Source organism: Sinocyclocheilus grahami, unplaced genomic scaffold (assembly GCF_001515645.1).
Source record: "Sinocyclocheilus grahami isolate Dianchi unplaced genomic scaffold, SAMN03320097.WGS_v1.1 scaffold903.1, whole genome shotgun sequence".
Taxonomy (NCBI): domain Eukaryota; kingdom Metazoa; phylum Chordata; class Actinopteri; order Cypriniformes; family Cyprinidae; genus Sinocyclocheilus; species Sinocyclocheilus grahami.
The window spans coordinates 89,456-114,125 of NW_015506082.1; the positions used below are offsets into that span (position 1 = coordinate 89,456).

At 35.1% G+C, this 24,670-nt stretch overlaps 1 protein-coding gene across 1 annotated transcript in view; it reads right to left on the reverse strand.

Moving 5' to 3' along the window:
* Positions 1-23,100, reverse strand: part of LOC107564038 (ras-specific guanine nucleotide-releasing factor RalGPS1-like) — a 90,739-nt gene extending 67,639 nt beyond the window's left edge. The window contains 7 exon segments of the mRNA XM_016249031.1: positions 3,838-3,930; positions 5,674-5,763; positions 7,394-7,477; positions 13,304-13,354; positions 14,373-14,477; positions 18,141-18,274; positions 22,783-23,100. Of these exon segments, the coding sequence (XP_016104517.1) occupies positions 3,838-3,930; positions 5,674-5,763; positions 7,394-7,477; positions 13,304-13,354; positions 14,373-14,477; positions 18,141-18,197 (480 nt within the window). The 5' untranslated portion in view covers positions 18,198-18,274; positions 22,783-23,100.
* Positions 23,101-24,670: the final 1,570 nt, after the last annotated feature.

Below are 24,670 nucleotides of genomic sequence, written 5' to 3' on the forward strand. Positions count from 1 at the left end.
AAGTGAGGGGAATCCTTCAACCACTAACATCTTTATTTTATTTTGCAGTAACACATGACTGACTTTGATTACAGCACAGTTCATGGAGGTCAGCCCTGTGCTCTGTAGCCATTCCAGATAGCAGTTAAAGCCTCCATATATCAGCAGATGTAAAGACGGAACGGCACTGAGCTCAGGGACAAATTCAGAACAACTTTCCACTTAGACTGAATTTGATGGGGATGAGCTTCTTAGCCATAGTTGCAATGTTAAGAGCTGGATTTGTCATTTGTCTTTTTTATTTAACTTAAGACGGGAACAAGAGCAGAAAAGGGGATCAGTTATAGGAAAATGGAAGTAGAAGAACGAATCTTGCAAGAGAAAAGGAGTACTATGTACTATGTTGCAATTCCTTATAAAATGACAGGCCAACTGGTTTTATTTATTTGCCAAAGCAAATTTTGACCTTTATTTGACAGTTTGTAAGTATTCATTTTGGACTCTGTCTGTGACACTGACAGAATGTTGAGATACACTTTGGAATCAGGAGATCATCTGTCTGACTGTCAACAAATCCATGCTTCTCCATCTTGCATCTCTTTGATAAAAAGCTTAACATATTTCCCTTTTTCTGTGAACATGCCCTTTAGCTCTTTTAATACTTCCTTTCTCCATCTTTCCTTCTAACGCTTGTCAAATCTTCATACTCCCACACTGTGTGTGTATGTACTGTATATATATATATATATATATATATATATATATATATATATATACACACACACACACACACACACACAGAGGGGTTCCAAAGTCTGAGAGTTGAACGGAACATGCTTCTATTTTGCATTATTTGTTCAATGGAAAAAAAACAATGAATTATATTATCAGAAATACCAATGTGCAGAAGAAATTGAAAAAAAGTGGTTTTCAAAACAGTGACTAAATGACAAAAGAGTTTTAATTTTGGGGGGGAACAATTCCTTTAAACTAAACTAAACTAATATCAACTCAACTAAAAGATTCCAAGTCTTCCTAAATACAATAATATTTCAAATACCTTTAGTGTCTGCTATAGAGGCTGTGAAATAAATAAATAACATACATACATGCATATATACATTTCAGAATTGATTATCATAATCCGGTATGATGTCATAACAAAATACTAAATATATTTGCAAGCCATATTTCTCATGATCTTTAAAACATTTTAATTGTATGATTTATGTATTCACATAAATATTTTTGTACATACATATGGCTTATGTATATTTCTATTTGTGTTATTATAATTGTTTTCTTGACTACTTGTATTCTAAATTTGGAGTCCAAGTCCAAACTGTTAACTAGAAGCATGAATAAAATGATCCAAAGAGCATCTTGAGTTTTATTTATTATTATCATCATTATTAATCCTTTGATTATTTCCTTTACCTTTGTTTTTTAAGTGATCTCAGGCTTATGGAGCCCATGATATACACATTGTAATACTGCTTAATTTTTACTTAATGACTGACAGAATCCATTTATAAAGCAGAACAGACCAATCATTTCTGAATATAATGATAAAGTCATATAACATTATATCTTCATAAATAATCTGTCCACATTCCTCCTAATTCATTGCATGCCCACTGGGAAATCAGCAGTTAATCTTCAAATAAGTGGAAACAAGGCCTTGAAGTCAAGCGGTTCAGAAATTGGCTGGAACAAATGACTCAATCCAGTCTGTGCCATGAGCAGTGAAACAGAAACCATTTGCACAGCAAGACCAAAAACAGTCATTATAGTTAGGCAAAACTGTCAGCAAATACACGCAAGTGCCTTTTCATTATGAACAGGACAACAAATGAAATGCTCCGATTTATAATTAAAACCGGACCATAGTTTAATGTGCACATTTTCTCAAATTCAAGCTGCAGGGTTCTGGAACGTATGGAAAAGAAACCTCGTAAAACAGGGCTGTGATGAATCAGAAGTTATCCCCGGAACTGATGCAGGCACACAGTGTCATGCCAATGTGACACGTTAGTCTTTCTAATGAGACTCGGTGCATTTTGAGATGCAAAGAACACTGATTAAGGTCTGTGGCCTTTTAAAGGTGATAGGCATTTTACAATGCCTCACTGCACAAGCCACAAGTCAGTTTCTGTGTTTAGTTTTTACTGCTCAAGCTTTAGCATAAACCCAAAAATAAAAATAATCATCTAGAAAATTGCCATATTGTTTGTACTGCAGGACTAAATTGGGTGTTGTGATATAAACAGAATCAATGAATTACAATGAATTTAACTAAGTACATTATTGAATATGATATGATACATAATACTATATTTAATAATGTCATTGTCAAAATTTCCTTGTGGCAAAGCTTAACTGTATGGCAAGAGAGTTGGGCTTGTGGTATCAGACAAACGGTCCCGCCGCAATTACTTATAAACAACATGCTCCCTCTTTTTCCATCTTTTCTCAATTTGCAAAAGTGCTGTGGCTCAGTGTGGAATGTCAACTCTGCCGCTTGCATCCCAAATCATTAAGGCCCCCAGTGAGTCTGAACTCACTACCATCAGCCTAATGGTTAGAGAGTCGGACTCGTAACCCAAAGTTTGCGGGTTCGAGTCTCGTACCGGCAGGGATTGTAGGTGGGGGGAGTGAATGTACAGTGCTCTCTCCCACCTTCAATACTGACTGAGGTGCCCTTGAGCAAGTCACCGAACCCTCAACTGCTCCCCGGGCGCCTCAGCAAAAATGGCTGCCCACTGCTCCGGGTGTGTGTTCACGGTGTGTGTGTGTGTGTGTGTGTGTTCACTGCTGTGTGTGTGAACTTTGGATGGGATAAATGCAGAGCACTAATTCCGAGTATGGGTCACCTGTATGGGCCACATGTCACGTCTCTTTCACTTTAAAATTATAATTCCTTATTTATTAAATGTCAATAAAATGCATATTTTCTACAAGTATCCTGACGTACTCTGCCTATTCGGTTGTGCTCACTGAGGGCTGGTTGTAAGTGTTGTTGTCTGTACAGCATATAGAGTTTAGCCCTTCTACTTTTTCCTTATGAAAAGAGGCCAAGAAGTTTTGGACCTCAAACTGGTGTGATGCAAATACTTATAAATAGATTTAAAGCTTTGGCAACGCTAAACAAGGTCTCAGAAACTGCCCTTTCAAAATTTTCCAAGCCACTTAAATGTTCAGAACAGGATCCAAAGGGCTCATTCTTTCACACTCCTCATGCATTCAGACGGCCTTCTCATCTACATCTCTGCAAATAAGATCAATGGAAATCCAAGAGCACTGGGGCTCTCTGGAGAAATAAATACAAACACTGCATTGTCAGCTAAATTATAAATCAGCAGAACAGCTAGCATTTGGCTGATATGCACAATAAATCCCCTGTAAGGGAACAGAATATTAAGTTTCTTTTTTCCTCATGTCTTCCTAAATAAAATAATATGGAACATTCCTCTGTTGTAGGGGCTATGTCACTCTGATACTTTATCACAAATTAAAAATGTATGATCATAATTAAGTATGATGTGATAACTAAAAACTAAATGCAAAGCATATTTATAATGATCTTAAACAATTATTTGTGTGACTTACTGTATTGCTATTTACACAGATATTATAATATACACATATTGCTTGTTTTTATAATTGAAATAAATATGGAAAAACACAATAAAAAATGAATAGTCCTAACTGTTGACTAAATAGAATGTCATAAGTCATGAACAAAAAAAAGAAATGAAATTAAACTAACTAACTAACTAAATAAAAAAATTAATTAATTAATTAAAAAATAATAATAATAAAATAAAATATCCAAGTCCCCGCCAAGGTCTTACTTACCGCCCAGGTCTTGCTCAATCTGAAGATGGGTGCGCTCTGAAGCGCAGAGACCACTGACACCAGAGAGTGCAGGTTATTCAGCTCCAGGAGTTTCTATAAAGACAAAGAAGACACATAATCTTAATAAACATTATCCAATTACATGCCTCATGTAAGATACAAATGTAGTCTTAATAAAAACCAGGACCAAACCCACTAAATTAAAACCCTTCTTATTTCCATTTAATAGTGTAATACAGTCAATGTACACAGACTTTTATATTCAGTTATATTCTGCTTTCATTTGTTTGTTCCAATGTGTTTTCCAGTCTGGTCATGTTATGCTGTTGTCGTTCTTTTCTTTTCCACTAGCCTGACCTCTGTGAACTACTATGTGTCAACCACCCTTACGGAAAGTAGGAGAAAAAGCAATGATGCTTTGGTTTTTTAGTCATTGGCTGATCTGCTTTATCCATTAGCATAACCGATAGCTTAGCCCACTGAGGCTTACAGGGGCATGTCTGCCGGTAGCAGGGTATACAGCTTTTTCATGTTTGGCAGGCAGTGCAGGGTGAGTTTTCAACCTTAAGAAGTCATTCAGCGGGTTTTCCTGTGTCATGGTACATTGAGTTTCAGGAGAGCATACGCTGATTGAATTCACAGCAGTCTGTGGCTCTCTGTGTGTGTGACTGTTGGCACGAACGACAAGATAAGCTTCTAATCTGCATGATTGTGTGGGGAAAAAAAATTTGATGTATCACTTCAAAATAAAGATTTACTTTTAAATGTATAAAATGACATTTAAAAAAAAAAGAAAAATCACATGCAATAGGGACATCCAGAAGAAAGACTAAAAATGTCAAATTTTTATGAGAGTTTCCAAACAAAACCTTAATTTTAATCATGTAAGTGTTATTTTGATTTGGAAATCAAAACATAAAACTCAAAAGCAATAGATTCCATGTTACTGTCACTTTACAGATTCAGAAGTTAGCAACTGACTTTGAACAGCTGAAATGGACTGATAATATAAAACCACAATTTTTTAAATAATCTTTAAGTTCATTTTACAGTTCATTCACAATATTTACTCTCAATACGATGTATCTGTACTAAATTACATTTTAAAAGCAATTACAAGACAGATGGAAAGTCAGATAAAAATCTGACTTTCAAAATGATTCAAAAGAAGATAATGAGAATAGCAGTTATGTCGAAATGAGAAAATATGCTTATAGTGGGAGAAATAATAAGGACATTTTTTATACTAGAACGGCTTTTTATATTCTCCCTGTGTTGTTTACTACTGTCATTTGAAGATAATTCAGAAATGTAATGGATTCAATTTTTTGTGATTTGGAGGCAGAGGAAAAAATGATATATCGCATGCTGTTTAAACTAAGTCTGAGATGGATCATGGTCAGATGAAGCCATTTTTTCGATGTTCTCATCCTCAATTTATGTAGTAAACACTCACCACTCCTGTGCAATGTCTCTGCTCAAGCTCACTGACTTAAAACAGAAAGCTTTAATCCATCAAGACTTGTATAACGTCATTAAAATTGCACATTGTTAAAGGAAAATTCTTGAAAGTTCCCACGAAAACCTGTTTCGCTTGAACTTCTAATAAAACACCATTAGTTATGGTAATGCCAGTGCCAAGGACAATTACTAGAATACCAAATGCAATTCAGATGCGATTACAGATATTAATAAATGACTAAACTTGATAAAAGTTATAGGATCAGTTATATTTCTGCTGCCATGGCAACACAGACAAAGAAAAATAACTAACAATAAATAAAGGAACCAAACTGCACTGGCTGAAGGAACAGAGAAAACCAAAAAATGACTCACCTTGGCAATTTTGATGAAGTGGCCCAAAATCTCTGCTCGGATTTTTAGTGTTTGAGCCGTCAATATCTCCCTTACTGCCCAGAAACTGACCTAAAAGAAGAAAATAAATCTAAACGCTTATTCTGCAGAGATAACCACGGTAATGGTGCATTGTTTAATTCAGAGTTAGGAATCAGAAAAAAATAAATAAAATAAAACTACATGGATGTATATATAATTTATGGCTACAGTATATGTTATGTAATTGCTGTGATGACAAAAAAAACTAAACAACAACAACAAAATGTGCAGCAAACACTAGTTATCAAAACTTTAATACACTCCTAAAATGAACAAAGACGGATTAATGAAATAAAATACAGGAAATCATTGATTTATGAGGAAAAACTGTCTGAAAAATGGTTTTCAGACACAGAGCTTCCTCTTATTTTTACAGGCTTAAAAAAGTGCCAGAACATCAGTCAAATGAACCGAAGCAGCAAAACTGATTCTTTCCTTTTTTCCCTCTGGAAATGTAAGAAATTTGCTGTTGATGATGACATTAAAAAGATCGAAATGGCAAGCATAAATGCAGACCTCAAATGGCCACTTACATTAAAATTCCAAGACATTTAAGCTCTGCCAAAATGAAATGTCATTTAAATAAAAATCATATTCATTCCTAATGCATACTGACCTTCGTAAGCAGATATTTATAGGCATATTTTCAGAAACGGGGATAAGGAAAGTGTTGTGCATTTACAGTAAAAGTGAGAGAACTGACGAACTGGCTCAAGGAATATTTTTGACTGGGTGGTACTTGGATGTTGTTTTGTTTTATCAAAAGTGGCACTTTGTCTGAGAGTTTAAGATCCACTGTTGTAAAACTGTGTGCAGGTATTATTTACTATGTTCTTCACTGACCCTTTCTAATGCCTTTAATGTCCCTTTAGTGCCACTGCAGCAGACACCTAAAAAAAAAATTATAATAAAATGTGGAAAAACTGAAGTAGAAAAAGAAGAGTGGCTGGCATTAGTCTGGAAAAAAGGCCTCTCTGTTGGATGTGTCAAGTGCAGTGTATTTATTTATCTAAAGGAGTTAATGCAGCTGTTGGACCAGCATGACGGATTTGTCTATCTGAGGCACCTGTTTGCACTAAAAACTGTAATATACAGTAAAAAGAGCAAATCTCATGTGATTTGAAACCAGATGCATCCTCCATTTCAGCTTGTATAAGTTGACACCTAACGGACTTCGGTTTTACACTAATAGGCTCATGTGTTAAACACAAAGCCTAAATGGTAGGCTCTAAAATAGTCTGCATAAAATCTAATTGATCAGCTATTTAGTGAGGTTTCTAGCTAACCGATCTGAACACACCCCGTGTCAAATCAGCAGTGCATTAGCGACTAAAACACAGTGTCGATGTTCTTCTTTCAGTATAATAACATCCATTGACTTCTATTATATGAGTTATTTCTGGTGGTGCTAAACGACCTAGGTCTCAAACCCTGAAAAGGGGTGGTTAGTGAATAAGAGAGAGAGAAAAAAATCTTACACTCTATACCTGTTACGAAACTGTCTTTCAAACTGAGATCTTATTGAAATCACCCTTACATCAGGAAACATTTTACAAGTAAAAGTTTAGCAAACATGGAATACACACTGAAGCCTAAAGCTTGTAATAAATTATCTTAACGTGTAACACTAGGCTACACCTACTAGTGCAATATTGCCTACCTGGTTAAATCTCCGTGTGAAGGCCACAACGTTGGGTGAAAGGCTATGCTTCTCCTTCTTGTTCCATCCACAGCTCGCCAGCTCCTAAACAACCAAACAGTCAATTCAACCTGGCAACAGTGTTTTTTAAGTGTAATATTTAAGTCTTATTTTTTTATTTATTTTTTTTCTCACCAAGACTCCATGTATTTGACCAAAAATACAGTAAAACAGGAATATTGTGAAATAGTTTTATGACAAAATATCTGTTTTTTTTCTTTCTTTTTTTCTTTTTGTTTGAATATATGTTGTATTTTCTTATTTATTACTGTAATGAAAAGCTGAATTTTCAGCAGCCATTACTTCAGTCTTCAGTGTCACATGATCCTTCAGAAATCATTCTAATATGCTGATTTGCTGCATAGGGAACATTTCATATTAATATCATGGATTATTTGATGAACAGGAAATGTAAAAAGACAGTATTTATTTGGAAAAGAAATAATTGTAATTTTACTGTCACTTTTGATGAATTTAATGCATTCTTTCTTTATCTTTTGAAAGGTAGTGTACTCTGATATTAATAAAATCTCATTAAACTGCTCTTTCATTACACCCATTAATTCATTCATTCATGAAGTCTAAAAAAACTGACCGTAACTACGCTGTCTGGCTAAAAAGAAAGGCATAAAAAGGTAAAAAACCGACAACACTTGAAGCACCACACTCTTTTCCACTTTAGCATTAGTAAAAATCACTACATATTTTACTATATTGTATTTCTTATTGACCTACTATAAATATACCAGCCTGGTATTGACTTCATTTAGATGTAATTTCTAAATTAACTCTAGGAATATTATATTTTGTAAAACAGGGAGAAATGAACAACACATCTGCTGCTTTCATCTCATCGACAGAACAGCTTTGCATTGGGACATTATATGGTTCTAAGCCTCCTCAGGTTCACAGAGCAGTGAATATTAACACTTTTAGAGTATCGTGCACACTAACAGCAGATGGAAACATTCAAAGGCATTTCAGTTTCCACGTGGACTGAGTGGAGTGGAGTTTCCATGTGAATAAGCAGCTCAGTCTTACCAAAATATTTTAGGTCTGTTTGCTAAGTCATCACTTTAAGCCACACATTTTGTGGATTGAACAGTCAGGGACAAAGCACAGCTGTAGTGTAAGAGGTCTTGTTTGGTTATAAACTACCATTCAAAAATTTTGGGTCTGTAAGATTGTATTTATTTATTTATTATTTATCATTTATTTTAAACTGATCAAAAGTGACAGTGAAGACTTTTACGCTGTTACAAAATATTTATCTTTTAAATAAATACTGTTCTTTTAAACTTTCTATTCTTCAGAATATCCTGGAAAAAAATATCACCATTTTCAACAAAAAAAAAAATTAAGCAGCTGTTTTCAGCATTGAAAATAAGACCAAATCGTCATATTAAAATGATTTCTGAAGGATCATGTGACACTGAAGACTGGAGTAATGGTTGCTGAAAATACAGTTTTACCATCACAGGAATAAATTACTTTTTAAAACACATTTAAACAGAAAACAGCTATTTTAAATTGTAATAAAATTTTCTCAATGTTACTTTTTACTGTATTTTGATTAAATAAATGCAGCCTTGATGAGCATAATATATTCCTTTCAAGAACATTAAAAAACCATACAGACCCCACATTTTTGAATGGCAGTGTACATTAGTTATTTTGCATGATTAGCTATTTTGCATGCAGCCTTTGTTTAACCCTAAGCATTACATTTTGTGTGTGTGTACATGTTTTTCTACACTGGTGGGGACTTAAACCTGTATACACACCAACTCATGGGGACTTGTGTCACCGTGGGGACCTAAATTGAGGTCCCCATAGGTACAAAAGCTTATAAATCATACAGAATGAGTTTTTTGAGATTATAAAAATGCAGAAAGTTTTCTGTGAGGGGTAGGTTTGGGTATAGGGTCATAGAAAATACAGTTTGTACAGTATAAAAAACCATTACACCAATGGAAAGTCCCCACAAGGGTAGTGAACCAAACTGTGTGTGTGTGTGTGTGTGTGTGTGTGTGTGTGTGTGTGTGTGTGTGTGTGTGTGCGTGCATGCGTGTGTGTTGCTGGCTTGTTAAGAAATGCCCCTGCGCATGTGAAATGTGCTGCAGCACTGAATGGGTCAAGTTTTGGTTGGTTAGTATGGTCCAGCTTCCCCTGCATGCAGATGTTTTAACTACTCCCTTCATGCAATATACTTTTTAACTGATTCCTCCTTTACTAACAGCCTCTTTGCAAAGTCGGCATGCCACTGTAACAGGATCATTAAACAGTCCTCATTGAAATGTGACTGAAATGATCAGGGCTCTTGTTAAAACTAATTTCATCATTTGGAAGGATATCCAGAATGGAATGTGCCATAAATACAGCCAAGAACAAAACAAGGTTTAATCAACTATGCTTCATTTTACTTTTATATCACTATTATTTATAATAGAACTATTATACTAATATAATTTTTTTGACTTCTGAAAGTTACAGTATGTTTTATAGTCGTCTTTATTTCATTTTGATTCCATGACATGGCCACTTTAAAACCTACAAACTTTCACACTTTATCTTTCATTCTGACTCTATATAATTTCTGCAAAATGTCTGTAGCCAAAGACAACTGTACAACACACCACTTTATGCAAAGAGACACTGTCTGCTCACATTACTCGAAACAATGTACATCTGAAATCTATTAATCCAGTTGCCCGTGTCAATTTCACGAACATCTCCTTTTAGAATCCGCAATAATCCCTGAAGCATGCAGCTGAAATATTGATGAATGAATGTATGCACATGTGGTCAAACACAAAAATGTACTTATACTAGTGTTTCCACAGGCCAATAAAACTTACAGGCAAAGAGCTCAACAATAACAAGCCCACTTTCGTTGTCAAATATGTCAGGGTTGGAAAGATTGAGTGTAATGAATGAGTCCTAAATTAGTGGACGAGGCAGTCAAACTCAGCATTTTTAAAATTAGCTCTTTTCCAGTGGGAACTCCTGCTGTAAGCGAATTAACTTAATGTGTATTGCACTCTAGTCTTCTTCAGAGAAGGTATACCAGGGTAGATGTTTTGTTACTTTTTATCAATCAACTGAACAATTTATGTGTGCAGAAAGCTGCTGAGATGCAAACATGTCTAAAGGAATGAGAAGAGAAGATTCATCTAGACATAAAACAAGCTCATGCTCCACAAATCAGATCATTTCAAATCAGATAATTAGTACAGCCTTACCACTGGCCAGCCAGTCAAGCTCAACCTTTAAACTCAGTTACCAACAATATTATAAAAATGTTTTTCAGACAAATAGTTTTCTTTTTAGACCAATAACTACAAACCAGCACGCAGTGCCACAAATTAGCTAGTCCCTACTGAGTGACAGCTTAATTTGGGATAAACATACTGTTACACGTAACCCTGTTATTTATTGTTTTTTTTTTTTAGTGTTTAGTGTTATTTTTAGTGTTTGTAATTTTTTTCAATATTATTGCAAGAATAATATGCTCAAAAAGGCTTTGTTTTAAAATACAGTTCAAACAGTAATATTGTAAAATATTATTACAATTCAAAATAACTCTTTTGCACTATTTTGTACAGTTTAATGTACTTTAAACTTAATTTATACCCGTGATGGCAAAGCTGAATTTTCAGCAGTCTTCAGTGTCACATGATCCTTCAGAAATCATTCAAACTTGCTGATTTGGTGTTGAAAACAATTGGCCTGCTTAATATTTTTGAAGAAACTGTGATACAAATTATTTTAATAACAGAAAGTTTAAAAGAACAGCATTTATTTTAAATGGAATTTTCTTTGTAACACTGTTAAATTGGTTTTACTGTCCCTTTCAATCAATTTAATGCATCCCTACTGAAAAAAATGTTCTTACTGACCATAAACTTTTAAACGGTATAGTGTATAATTAAATATATAAAATAAACTTGATTTTGATTAAGCACCTTCTTTCAGCCCCATTTTGTCCTTTATTCATGGAAAGTGCTAAAATTCAAATTGTTAACACACCAAACCGTTGGCTGGGTTCACCAGAATCAATCATAACAGCAATGGTTGAAACTCTCATAATGCTAGCTATTAATGCTGCCACGCGGAAAAAACAATAAATAACAATAAGCCCATGGCCTTTTTAAACAAATCCACTCTGGAATATCTGTGGCTGTCAATGAAGAATGATTCCAACATAAAGAGAACTCAAATCCACACTGACTCATTAGTGCACACAGCTCACAGAGGTGATGTCATACAGTATTAACTAAGCACCGCAAAGATGTAGGGCAGTGAACATTATCATAACGGCACTCACCTCACTTATGCTCACTCATACTCTGGAAAAAGTTCAAACAATCCTGATTTACTGTTAAAGTCCCCATGAATGTTTTGTCACTTCCGTTTTTTGACGTCACATTTTGTTTAGATTTTTTGACGTCACATCGTACTTCAGCTTCTCATCAAATTTTCTGTCCAATCAAATGCTTTCTAGAATCCGAAGCGCCCGCCCCCTACACTATAAAATAGACACTGAAGCCGCGGCTGAAATCGGTCAATTGACCACAGAATTAGTATTTTCCGGTCCAGAGACACGATAGCACGGAGCGGATCACATGCGCGGCGCAGACCACAAAATGTATCGGAGCTATTTGAATTCTACACAGAATGCTATATTTTATAGCAATATGGATGAGATTGTGGCTGGCATACCCTGTCAAATACGGCTTTACGGAGCTCAACGGCCCAAGCTGTGATATAAACGAACGCTATTGGCTATTTTAAAAAGGGGTGGGGCTGCTTGATACGTATTGCCCTGTCTTCCTGCTTCAGTTAAAATGACGTAAACACACAGAGTAACGCTGCGTGTTTCTAAGCATTTCAGGGGACCTTTAAGATCGATTTGCTCATCTCTTTGAAAAAGGCCAGAGATTCACACCAAGGTCACTATGAATGGAACCACACGATTCCATTCGTGAAGCATTAAGAAAAGTAGCTTGGTTCAGACTAATTTCCAAACAGACTGCCATACAACTCTCTGCTCAAGCATTACGCCATTACTGGGTAGAATGTCTGGAGAGACCTGGAAGAAGCATGGCTAATATTTCTTCATGATAAAATGGGGGCACCAAAATGGTTTTCTCTCCAGACTCATATTAACCCTAAAATGTGAGACAAAACTGTCATATTTTCATGTTATGTATCCTTTTCATTTGATTAATGTGTCTTTGACCATGTGATGAAATCAGTTTCCAGTAAAACTGGATGGTTTTGCATTTTTTAAATTATTTATTACATTTGTATTTACTCATATTTATTATTTGGTTCATATTATATGGATAGTGCCTTTCTCTTTGCTTTATCGTCCCTGAACCTGCCAACCAACCATCTTGTGATCATAGCAAGATAACCTATGAAAACTAAACACTCATGTAAGATCTGGATAACAGCTAACATGTTAAATGCCCAAATGTAAACGTCAATGAAAATTGATCACACTGAAAACCTGCAATAAACTGTAAAATGCCTTGGCAGACCTGTTTTCGTTATCTGTGGAAAAACTCAGCACTTACCACCTGGTCCAAATCTTTCATATCTATTATGAGCGTCTTTCTAATGTCGTCTTCACATAAAATGTTAATTAAGGAAAGTACCGAAGCCTCTGTAACTCAGAGCAGAGGATAAGCTCTGGGTAAAGTAATGGAAGAATGTTTTTTTTTTATATTTGTGTCATTAATGCACTGCTATAGTGCCACGTCACACTAATCTGTAGCACCAGAGAGCAGAGCACATGAGATCAGTTCTGTGTGGCTTGATAAACACAGAAGATGTGTATTTAGTTGTCATGGATATGTGTCTCACCTCAGGCTGTATCGCTTTGAATACAGGAGCATCCATCAAAGTGATCTGACTCTGCAAAATAAAAGCTACAATTTAAAACTGAGTATTACAAGCTTAAAAAAGACAGTTCACTCAAAAATTATATTTTGCCATCATTTAATACCTCAGGTCATTCCAAACCTGTATGACTTTCTTTCTCGCACTGAACACAATGTTTAGCAGAATGTTCAAGCTGGTCTTTTCCATACAATGAAAGCAGATGGAGACAGTTGTCATCTGTGGTCACTATTTGCTTTCACTGTATGGGAAAAAGTAAATAATTTTAGAGTGAACTATTACATTAACATATTTAAATAAGGCACTCATTTTTGTTTTGCGTGCATATTTTTGTTTTTTCAAACATACTTTACAAAAGTACTATTGATTTCTTGGGGGGTGAAACATTTTTACAGTGGAAAAAGTTACTTAACGCACATTTAATAGAGCTTAGTGGGTTTCTATAATTATAAAAAGAGCAATATCTAATGAATAGGTAATTGAATGCTTCCCTTGAGCTCACATATTACATTTATGAGACGGAAAGACGAAATTTCTGAACTAGGCCATTGTGCACTTAAAGTCAGGGACGGAATTGACATGAATCAGTATGAGCAATGATCTGATAGTAAGTGCTGCCAAGGTCTGAGAACATTTTACTTAACAGTGATGCATATGTTTTTCAAAAAACTGAAATATGTTGCCCTAGCTTCAAATCACTGCAGTTTCCATGCCAAACCTTTACTGTGTGGTAAAATGAGTATAAAAATGAGTAAAAAAATGAGGCTTCAAGAAAGTTAAAATATGAATGCCCTATCATCAACTAATGTTAAAAGGCAAACAAAAGCAATGCAACTTCTATCTCATTTAAACTTGAAACTGAAAAGCATGCTTTCTATTTATTGCATCTGTCAATGGGAGTAAAATTTTAGCTTTTAGTGCCACTAGTGGTCATTTCCACAACTGCAGCAATTTGCACCCGCATCAACATATTTCATAGTTAAAAAAATGAATGCAGTGTCATGTTTTAACACTAGAGCACTTAGAAACTTACAGCAAACTCCTCAGATGTCACTTTGAGCATGTCAAACACCACCGCGTCAAAGCTCTTGGCAGAGTCCAAACTCCGTCCATCCAGGGACTCTGAACTACTGCTGTCCTGCAGACACAGGAGGAAGACAATTAGGCAGGAAAGAGAAAAAAGAGCTGGACATTATATCAGGAATGATATTTCATACACCTATAAAATACATATGGACAAAGAGCCATGGCCAGCTGCACTCTTCCCGTGGACATTTAATCAGTTGAATTACCATTGTCCATTTGAATTACTTCATTCCATTTGATTATTCAGCACACATGGTAAAAGTGGATCAGAAAGCAACCACATCACTTTATTAACAGGCAATGCGTCAATCCAGCCCATATTGTAATTAAAGCCAGGCAAAAATAGACCACATTACAAAGTCCAGAGAAAGAATGACACAGTCACTAAAGAACGGTTTCTCCTCGGCAAATTATCCTGACAGATCCCCTTTGAAGTTCCCCCATTCCATCCAGTGTAATATCTGTACTGATGTACAATCTCAGTCTTATCTTCTCAGTGTCTTATCTGCTCTGTGTGCACCCTAAACCACTGGAAGATTCGTTCATACCCTCATTTCAGGTTATTACTATTCCATGTGTGCACTACCGTTCAAAAGTTTGAAGTCAGTAAGATGAGATTATTATCATTATTATTATTATTTTTAAAGAAATTAATTATTTTATTCAGAAAGGATGCATTATATTGATCAAATCGTGACAGTAAAGACTTTTATTATGTTACTAAAGATTTCTATTTCAAATAAATGCTGTTCTTTTTTATTCAACAGCATTGATAATAATAAGAAATGTTTCTGGAACATCAAATCAACATATTAGAATGATTTCTGAAGGATCATGTGACACTGAAGACTGGAGTAATTAAGCTTTACCAAAACAAAATATTAAATTCAAAATATTACAGTTTTTACTGTATTTTTGATCAAATAAACGCTTCTTTCAAAAACTTTAAACAATCTTACCAATCCCAAATCTTTAAATGGTAGTGTGCATTATTAATTATCAAACTTTAGTACAGTCTGTATTCATGAATGTAAGAGTGGATGGTCTCATATGCAGGCTGTGAAACATTCTTCTTTCTCAATCTAAGATAATTTTTCTTGGTCTGTAATGTTATAAACTACTAGTACATTTCACTTTTGGGACATAAATGGTTTCTCTGCTGAATCTTTAAGCAAGACCTGCCCTTTTTCAATAAATATTCATGATCATCAATATCCCTATTTCCTTGGCCTTTTTCTATGTTACCATGAATCTTATATTAATTGCTCCTCTGTATGTGTTCTAATGCTTTACAAACATAAACATTTGTTGTTGTTTTTTTATTTTTTATTTGCCACCACGATGTGATGTTTTCTAGCTAGCAAACATAGATGAAGTTTCTCAACAGTAAACTGTTGACTTAAAATACATCAACTGAAAGTCATCATCATTAACTACAAAGCCTATAAGACTAAGCCAACCATAACTCACACATTATTTCCAAATAAACTAAATGGCCACTAAGAAAATTGAGGCAATAAGCATTACTGCTGCAATTAAACTCCTAACTGGCAGTTTGGACTACATCAATGTGAAAACAGTGTTGAAAGATACTTTTAGTATGTCCCCTGTCCCAGTGCAGGCCAACACCTCTTACGAAACTGTCTCAGCTTGCTTTAAAATAACAAAAATAAACAGAACCAATGCAGGAAAAAAATCTCATTCCATTCCATCTGACCACAAAAAAAGTCATAATTCACTTACCGTCCACTTGTTCAAAACCTGTATGAGTTTCTTTCTTCTGTTAAACACAAAAGTTGATATTCTGAAAAAATGTTGATGAGCAACCACTGACTTCCATAGTAGGAAAAATAAATACTATGGAAGTCAATGGTGCTCATCAACTGTTCGGATGCCAACATTTTTCAGAATATCATCTTTTGTGTTTAACAGAAGAAAGAAACTCATACAGGTTTGGAACATGTGGAGGGTGAGTAAATGTGAACTACTCCTTTAAGACTTTTTGAACCTATAACTGCTGGAAAACACAACGTGTCACATCTTCTAATAAAACTATCCCAGAGTTGGAGCTCACATGGTATGTCAATGACATAACACTGTGACACTGGAGCAGCATCATGCCAGTGTGTATTTGAACTGATCAGCACTGATGGGCCAACAAGCTGCTGTTTCTCTGATCTGATTCCCCTCAGCTAGCCAATATCATGTGATCTAACTTGGATGCTGTACACAACATTCAGTTCAGACTCAACAGCAACCCCAATCAGTGTCTGAGCAATCACATGCACCACTGAGGCTATAATAATCAGCTGCAATAAATCTCCAATTTATAATCCATTATACACAGTTTAACGTTCAGTGCTGATGCTTTAGCAGTTTACTGATTATCCTTATTTACCAATCTTTTTGATATTGATCCTGGCAAGGACACTAAATAAAATAAAAGTAAAATAAAATAAATAAATCTATGGCACAGCCATAGCCGCGGGAACGTATTTTGAGCTGGGGGGGCTGAGAAATAAAACGCGGGGGTTCACGTGACAAGAGTGATGCGAGAGGACTGACACTATATGATGGCGGATCCAAAGCGCAACTTTTGTTAATAAAACTTTCATTTATTCGTTTAATAGCCTATAAGTGAGTGTCTTTGTTGCTGGGTTAAAAACAACAACAATGAACCACAAACTAAGCATTCGTTTTAAATAAGGGAAAATACCTTATTTATTTGGGTTACAACGGTTATATCCATCTTATTCATTTTGACCAAAACTTAACTATTTTAATAGCTGTGTAATGGGGAAGAGAGAGAGAGAAAAGTCACGGAATCAGACTCGGGCCGAGAATTCTCATAAAGCTGACAAGGGCCAGGCCCGTGCAGGGCTCTATTCGTTCCCTCGTTGCCCCCAGCTCGGCGGGCCCCCAAACTGCCCGGGCCCATATGCACCTGCATAGACGCGACGCTGATCTTATTAGTTCTTATCTGTTCATAAAAGTTTTATGTTTAATATAAGTGACTTTGTCATTGTAGCATTGTTGATGTTGTGTGTGTGTTTTTCATTAAGAGTAATATTGAATCAACCTTAAGAATTAATTTTGTTTCAAGAATAGGAAAGACCTAACTTTAAAGATCAAAATAAGCACTCCAGATGCAAGTGCGAGATTAGTTGCTGCTGAGGTAGACGCTCTCGCTCTTTCTCTGCTGTCTGTAGAAATTGTTGTTCATTCTTAATTTGGGAACGGCAGAGACATGTTACAGGTTATAATATAATCCAAAAATCATGGCAACAAATGATTTTTTAAGTCAGTTTAATACGTTTAATCAGTTGAAACGACTTTCACAGTCAATTTGATTCAACTTAACTCATATTTAACCGTTGCTTCTTGTCATTGGAGGCTTAGGCTTCTTTTTTCAATGAATTTTAATGAATATACTAATTAATAAAATGAATATTATTTATTTTGTATTACATATTGTTCATTCATTTATTTTTAACACCGCACCCCCAGCACCCCCATTTTTTCGTGGGCTACACTCCAGGGCTCAGCACCCCTACTTCCCACGGTAATGGGCACAGCTATGTAGAAAATTTGCCTGGGTGTAAAATGATTAAATATAAATCAAGACAGGCACTGTCATAAACAGCCAAACATTTCAAGACAGATGTTGTCATCATAGCTGAACTCTTTAGTAAACAAATAGGACGTGTTTTAGTACCTGTGTGTGGCGGGAGGTGATGCTGACGCTGGCAGGGAATCCATTCCTCCTGTACATGCTCCCAGTCAGAAGAGAAGACCCAGATCACAGCCGACCTCAGCTGCTCACCACCACACACAACCTCTCAGTCATCCCTGGAACACACAAGAACACACATTACACCTTATTTTATGCCCAAATAGGTGTATTTGGCAACTAGATTTTGTTTTATTAAGCCTATTAAATAGAAATTATGACTTAAAATAAAATACTGTATTTTTATTATCATCATTATTGTTTAACACACTGTGCTACTGTATTTGGGATCTACTCATTCTGAGGAGCAATGCATAATATAGCCAGTAGAGGGAGGTCTTCACTATAAATGCAGCGTCTCTCCCCTCAACATGACTCCTGCATTTGCCCTACATTCTGCCAGCCAGCCATTTCTTGTTCAAATGAGCCACATACTTATCATAGCCACATTATGAAAAGACCCTGCAGAGCTGCTCTCCTGTGTACTGCTCAATGACATATTTCAGTCTGTATGGCCAAATACAGTGCAGAATTGAAGTGCACGAGTAAAAGAAGAAATGTCTACAGATTACTGCCTTCAGAAACAGTGGATCTCAGCTGATTGCGCTGGATTCAGGATCCAGATTTTCAGTTTGATAGTAAATGGTCACCCAACAATTTCAAATATTGGTTACTGAACAATATTAAAAAAAAATACCCTAAAAATAAAGCACTGAAATGTTTTATTATTACCAAAAAGCACAGGGCCAGCAGTATGCTGAAATTAACAGGAGAAGCTATGTTGTAGCGTTTCAAAGTTAAATACCCCATGAACGCGATGGCCTGTTCAAATCAATGGGAGACTTGCAGGTGTAGCTTATTATTTGTAATATATATATATATATATATATATATATGCTGATGTGCTGAGCATAAGCAGTGAGCTGGAAAAGATGGATCGACTGTGTAAAGAACTAGGCCTAAAACCAAAGGCAAGCTCAGATGAATGATTATAAACGAGTGTTGAAGCCAGTTAGCACACATGCTCTGACACAACAAACTGTAGTGGTTATGTGGACATCTTCTCCCCATAAATCCCTGTGCCGTTTTAACTTAATTGCAATTAATAAAAGGGCCAAAAATAAAAATCTCTCTCTTTTAAAAATAACCTCTCAAACTGACATAATAACTTTACAAACTTTATGGTAACCCTTTACAATAATTAGGTAACAAGACATAACATGTTTAGTACTATATAATCTATATTTTTTTCAACATTATAATATAATATAATGGACCCATTTTACAATTGCAGGGTTCTCAGAAGCAGAAGTCTTCTTAGTTGGGTAAACTGAATGGACACTACCACAATATATTTTTGTTTTTCCATTTGCTCCGATAGCAATAGAAAAAAAAAATCCATGATAGCATTTTATGATATTTTCCAAAGGAGAAAAACATATGAAGAGATTGAATACAGTGGTTAGAAGCAAGAAAGCGATGTAGTGCCAATTAGTTTTCTGAAATTGAATGTCAAGGTCATATAACAAAATGTATAGTGTTATAAATGTTATAAACTTAAAAAAAAAAAATTGCTAGATTTATGATGTTAATTGTGGAAACACTATGATGAAGGGTCAATATAATATAATATAATATACTGTAATTTATAAATATACTACTGTTAATTGTTTTATTGTTTATACAGTTTTGTGTTAAAATTGTATTATTGTATTGTATGCAAAAATTAATATTAACCAAAATAAAAAATGCTGTATAAGTCTACATTATACATAATAGGTTAACTTATAACCTAACTGTAAAATGTTATCAACTTTATTAACATTATTCTGTATTACGTTGCTAAAAAGACATTTTTCCAAACTGAAAATACCCAAAATAGCTGAAATAACCATCTCAGATATTAAAACAACTACAATTGTTCTACAATAACAATTTTATTTCCTAAAGACTCACAGGTGTGATTTTGCCCCATTTTATCTAAGATACAGATTCAGCTTAAGCACCCTCTACTGAGACATCTATAGTTTCTATGGCAACCGAAAGAGCTGTAATGTGTTCATATTTTTTATATTATACACATGAGGGCAGAACAGTCTGCAGGCAACAATCTGCCACATTGGATGTCCGACATGTTCAACACTGGCAATGTTTCTTGTCCCTGACTCCGGACGACCTGCAGTATTGCAGTAACTGAAGTATGGATCTGGCCAAAATAACATTAATCTCATTTTACAGATGCTTTTATCTAAAATGACTTAGTGTGCATTCAAGGTACAGTATATGTTTTATCAGTATCTGGGTATTGAACCCATGACCTTGTCATTGCTAATACTGTGATCGACCAGTCGAGCTCCAGGAACTCGAAGGTGTCAAACAAACAGAAAACACAGGTTGCTCTTGAAACAATAACAGATGTTCTCATCAGCACTTGCAGCAGACAGCAGATTTCACGGCGGCGTAACACACAATATAGTGTAGCAGATTCTTTGGCTACACTAGCACACACTTGAAGGTTTGCAATTGACTCTAAACATTGAATACAGGAGCACTACACAGCAACTGAGAAACATAATGTGGAGGATAAGAAAGAAGACATCTACTACATTAAATGTTGAACTGAGAGCTGAGCTTTTACTTAATTACACTAAAAGTAAATGAACTTCACTGCTAAATTACACAACACAGTCACAGCACTATTTGATGAGAATTGTCAATGTTGTTAAATATGTAAAAATAAGTAAAGGGGAAAGAACGAAATTCAATAAATAAATTAGAGATGCCAAATAAATTAAATGCAAAGAAAAAATAGCTCTGCAGTAGTAAATTTGACTGATTCATAACTTTCATAAAGTTGTAATGTCATGTAAAGCCATTAAACATTACATTTAACAGGTAAGTAGTTGTTGAGTGCATTTTGAATTATTCATGTTTATAACAATATATGAATCAGTTTCATAACTATTTGCGTGTACATTGACTATTGATTAGTAGTATTAAATGTAATGAAGTTATTCATGTTAATAATAACACCTAGTATAAAACTATAGCATAATTATTTTACTGGCAAAGGTGAATAAAAACCTACAGGACAAACTGTGTCTTTGAACCTCAATATAACTTTACAAACTTTATTCACAACTAAACTATTTGTATAACTTGAAAAAAATAAATAAATAAATGTGGATGGCAACTTACACTGTAAAGCTGTGGCTGCCACAATAATTTTGTAAAAAAAAAAAAAAAAACCACATTTACATAAGACACTGTAAATTTTAAAGTATAAAACTGTAATTTACAAACAAGAACATTTGAATGTAAACCAGTAAATTCAACAATGCACACTGCTGAATTCTGTTTCCTACCTTTAACAACCACCATAATAATGCAGGTGGTAAAGGAGAAGGCCACATGAAGAATCAAAGGTCATTTCAAGTAGCTTTTCCACAAGCCGAAGTATACAGTATATACTGTATATATACAGTGGGGAAAAAAAGTATTTAGTCAGCCACCAATTGTGCAAGTTCTCCCGTGTTTAACTTTTATAGGTGTGTGCACTAATAGAAACATCCATTATTTAATGTATGGTGCTGGCAAAGAGTAAATGTAAAAGTATTAATATTACTTGCACAGTCAGTTAATGTATTGCTTGCATGCACAGTCATGTAATGTATCAGTTAAAGGTACATTGAGACTCCAGAAAAAAACTGAAACATATATATATATATATATCATTGCCCTTCACTGCAGCTTGTATCGACCATTGCCAGATAATAAATAAGTTAGCAAATCCATTTCAGTTTCAAATGTAACTTTAATTGGATGCAAATTTTTAATATTCTACTAAGAATAAGAGCATATATTGATGGTAATTGCTCATCACAATTTATCCATAATCATAAAATGTAACACACTTACATAAACCATTACATGTAGCCTACCTTGGTCTACCAGCACCTTCCACAATGCCAATGTGAAAGTGCAACTACTGTAACACATAAACACAGGTGCTTTCTAAAGTCAAGGGAGTATCTCCGGGCCATAACATCAGTCACTTAAACAAACGCAGAAGGCTGGTTCTTTCTGAAATCCCCATAAAGAAAAACCTACACATAAGCATATACACATCAACAAAAGCACAATGTAGAACAGCTTCAGGGAGTGTTTTGCTTTAAGCTGTCTTTCATCACCCCGTCAGTTATAGTATTGCTGAGATTCTTACTCTTTTGAAAAAGATTTAACCTCTATCTCATATTTCTAATGGCTGTTTTAATAATATGACAGTGCAGGCATAACTAGCAGAGCATATTCCTGAATATTGATTAGCCACCACCTAAAAATCTATCATTCCATCCTCCAATTTGCTTAAGACATAAAATAAAACAGAATCTTTACAGAAAAATGGTATCATAACATCTGAGCATAATACCATGACAAAAAGCATCCTGCATATGCACGCTGTTTTAGATGAAATGGCGCCATGCATCATATTGGCAGTGTGGTACCCAGCTCTGAAAGAGGCAGACGACCCCCCGTGACGCACCTCCATCCCTGCTGATGCTGTTTTCATTTGCGCGTGATGCTCTATACAGATACAGATGCCAACGGCACGTACAGTTCAACTCACCTGACAATGAAGATATGCCACTGTCTTCGTCCCCGCTGTTGAGATGCAAGCGCCGGTAAATGCAAAAATCACGTTGCTGCACTGCAACACGTCCTTAAGGACACAACAATCCAATTTGAAAGGATTCACTCTCATCCACTGGGCGACCTAAGCCTATTTCAGTTATTCTACATCGTACATGGCCGTCGTCTTCGCAAGAAGCGTATTTTGAGCAGGTATGATGAGAAACAGTGAGGGCTGCCCTGTGTGTAGAGACGATGTTATCGGATGGTGGCAATGCGGGTCATTTGCCAACAGCTGGGCATCGACATCAGGAAGTGTTGTGCCCATAACGTTTGATGGACAGAAGCTTTGGCCAATAGCGTGGCGTCTGGGTGGACGCCAGGTTCCGCCTCCATAAATAAATGACCAATCATTAATTAGGTCAATACTGTCGCTCGCATATGGTGTCTCCTTGGTTTGTGTACGCAGCGCTGGAAATGTGTGTGGAAAGAGGTTCAGCGTTACAGGTTTGTTTAATTGTGATGTTCCTTTGAAGAGATGTTGTTTATTTTTCGTTTTTGAAGAAACTGAGGTCTTTTTTATGATTTTTAGAATTAATTGTGAGACGTTTGTTATGGCATTATTATTTACTGCGCCTATTTATATTTATTTGCTGATTTCATAATGATTTGAAGAAGAGCGACATGTATTTTGTAAATGTATAGCATAGATAAAAGCCTATGATTCAGTGTTCACTTATATTTTTATTAATATTTTATTGTTATATTTTCGGTTTCATATTAAATATATATTTTTAAATATGCCTAGTTTTTTTTATTAATTTTTATTTCCATTTTTGTGCTTTAAGCTAAACCAGCTAAAATAAAATTAGCTTTTCTCTTTTTAGTAACTACATTTTTTTATGGTTTTCGATTTCGTTAACTATAATGATCTTGTTATAATCTCAGCCATTCTGTTGTGATGCTACAACCTTTGTAAATGTAAATATACTGACATTTTATTTAATTTCTGTGATAATAAATGCAGTTATGCATTGCTTTTCACTTGAACGGTTTATTTACTTCTTATTCAGGTAAAGTGGGACACTGGCTTTACTGCAAAACATTATAGAGGATTTTTCCTCTAATGTATAAAAAAAATAAGAAAACCCCGGTGACACCCATTTGGACTCGCTTACGGTCAGTCTGGACTTCAGGGCATGGTAGCATGGTTTGTTTTTGGTCCAAAGTGGTTTGCCAGCTCTAACCAGCTTGATCAAGGTCTACCAGGTCAATGTTGGCCACACCAGCTGGTAGTCCATCTGACGCATCATCTAGATCAGTTTAATTCACAATGGAGTCAAAGACAAATTTCAATAAAATATAATCCAATTTCAATTCCATCATGATCAAATTTTTGACTGATGTATTTAGATGGGTCATTTAAAATGTATTACTATTAATTTGCAACATACACTTTTCTTTTAATAATTTTAAATGTAATAATAATAATATGCTTGGGTCCTGATCAAGGGCTTATGAAGTGTAAACTGTACTTGCAATACCTCTGCTTATTGTTATTGCCATTTCAATAATCAATAATACATTTGCTATCGATGTACTCCATCTAGTGGCCATCAGCATTAATGCACACACACATCAATGCATATACTGGAATGAGAGAAGCAAAGATGTCCAGACATTTTGCCAAATCAGCATCTTTATTGTACAAACAAATGCATTGTTTATCTATTGACATTTCTTTGTATCATAAAAAAAGCAATATACAAGCTTTAAGAACGAAAACAAAAAAGCAGCACATAATGATTATGAGTAAAATATATAATTTGAATAAATATAATTTTATATTTCATGCTATAAAATAAAATTCATACATGGCAAGTTAA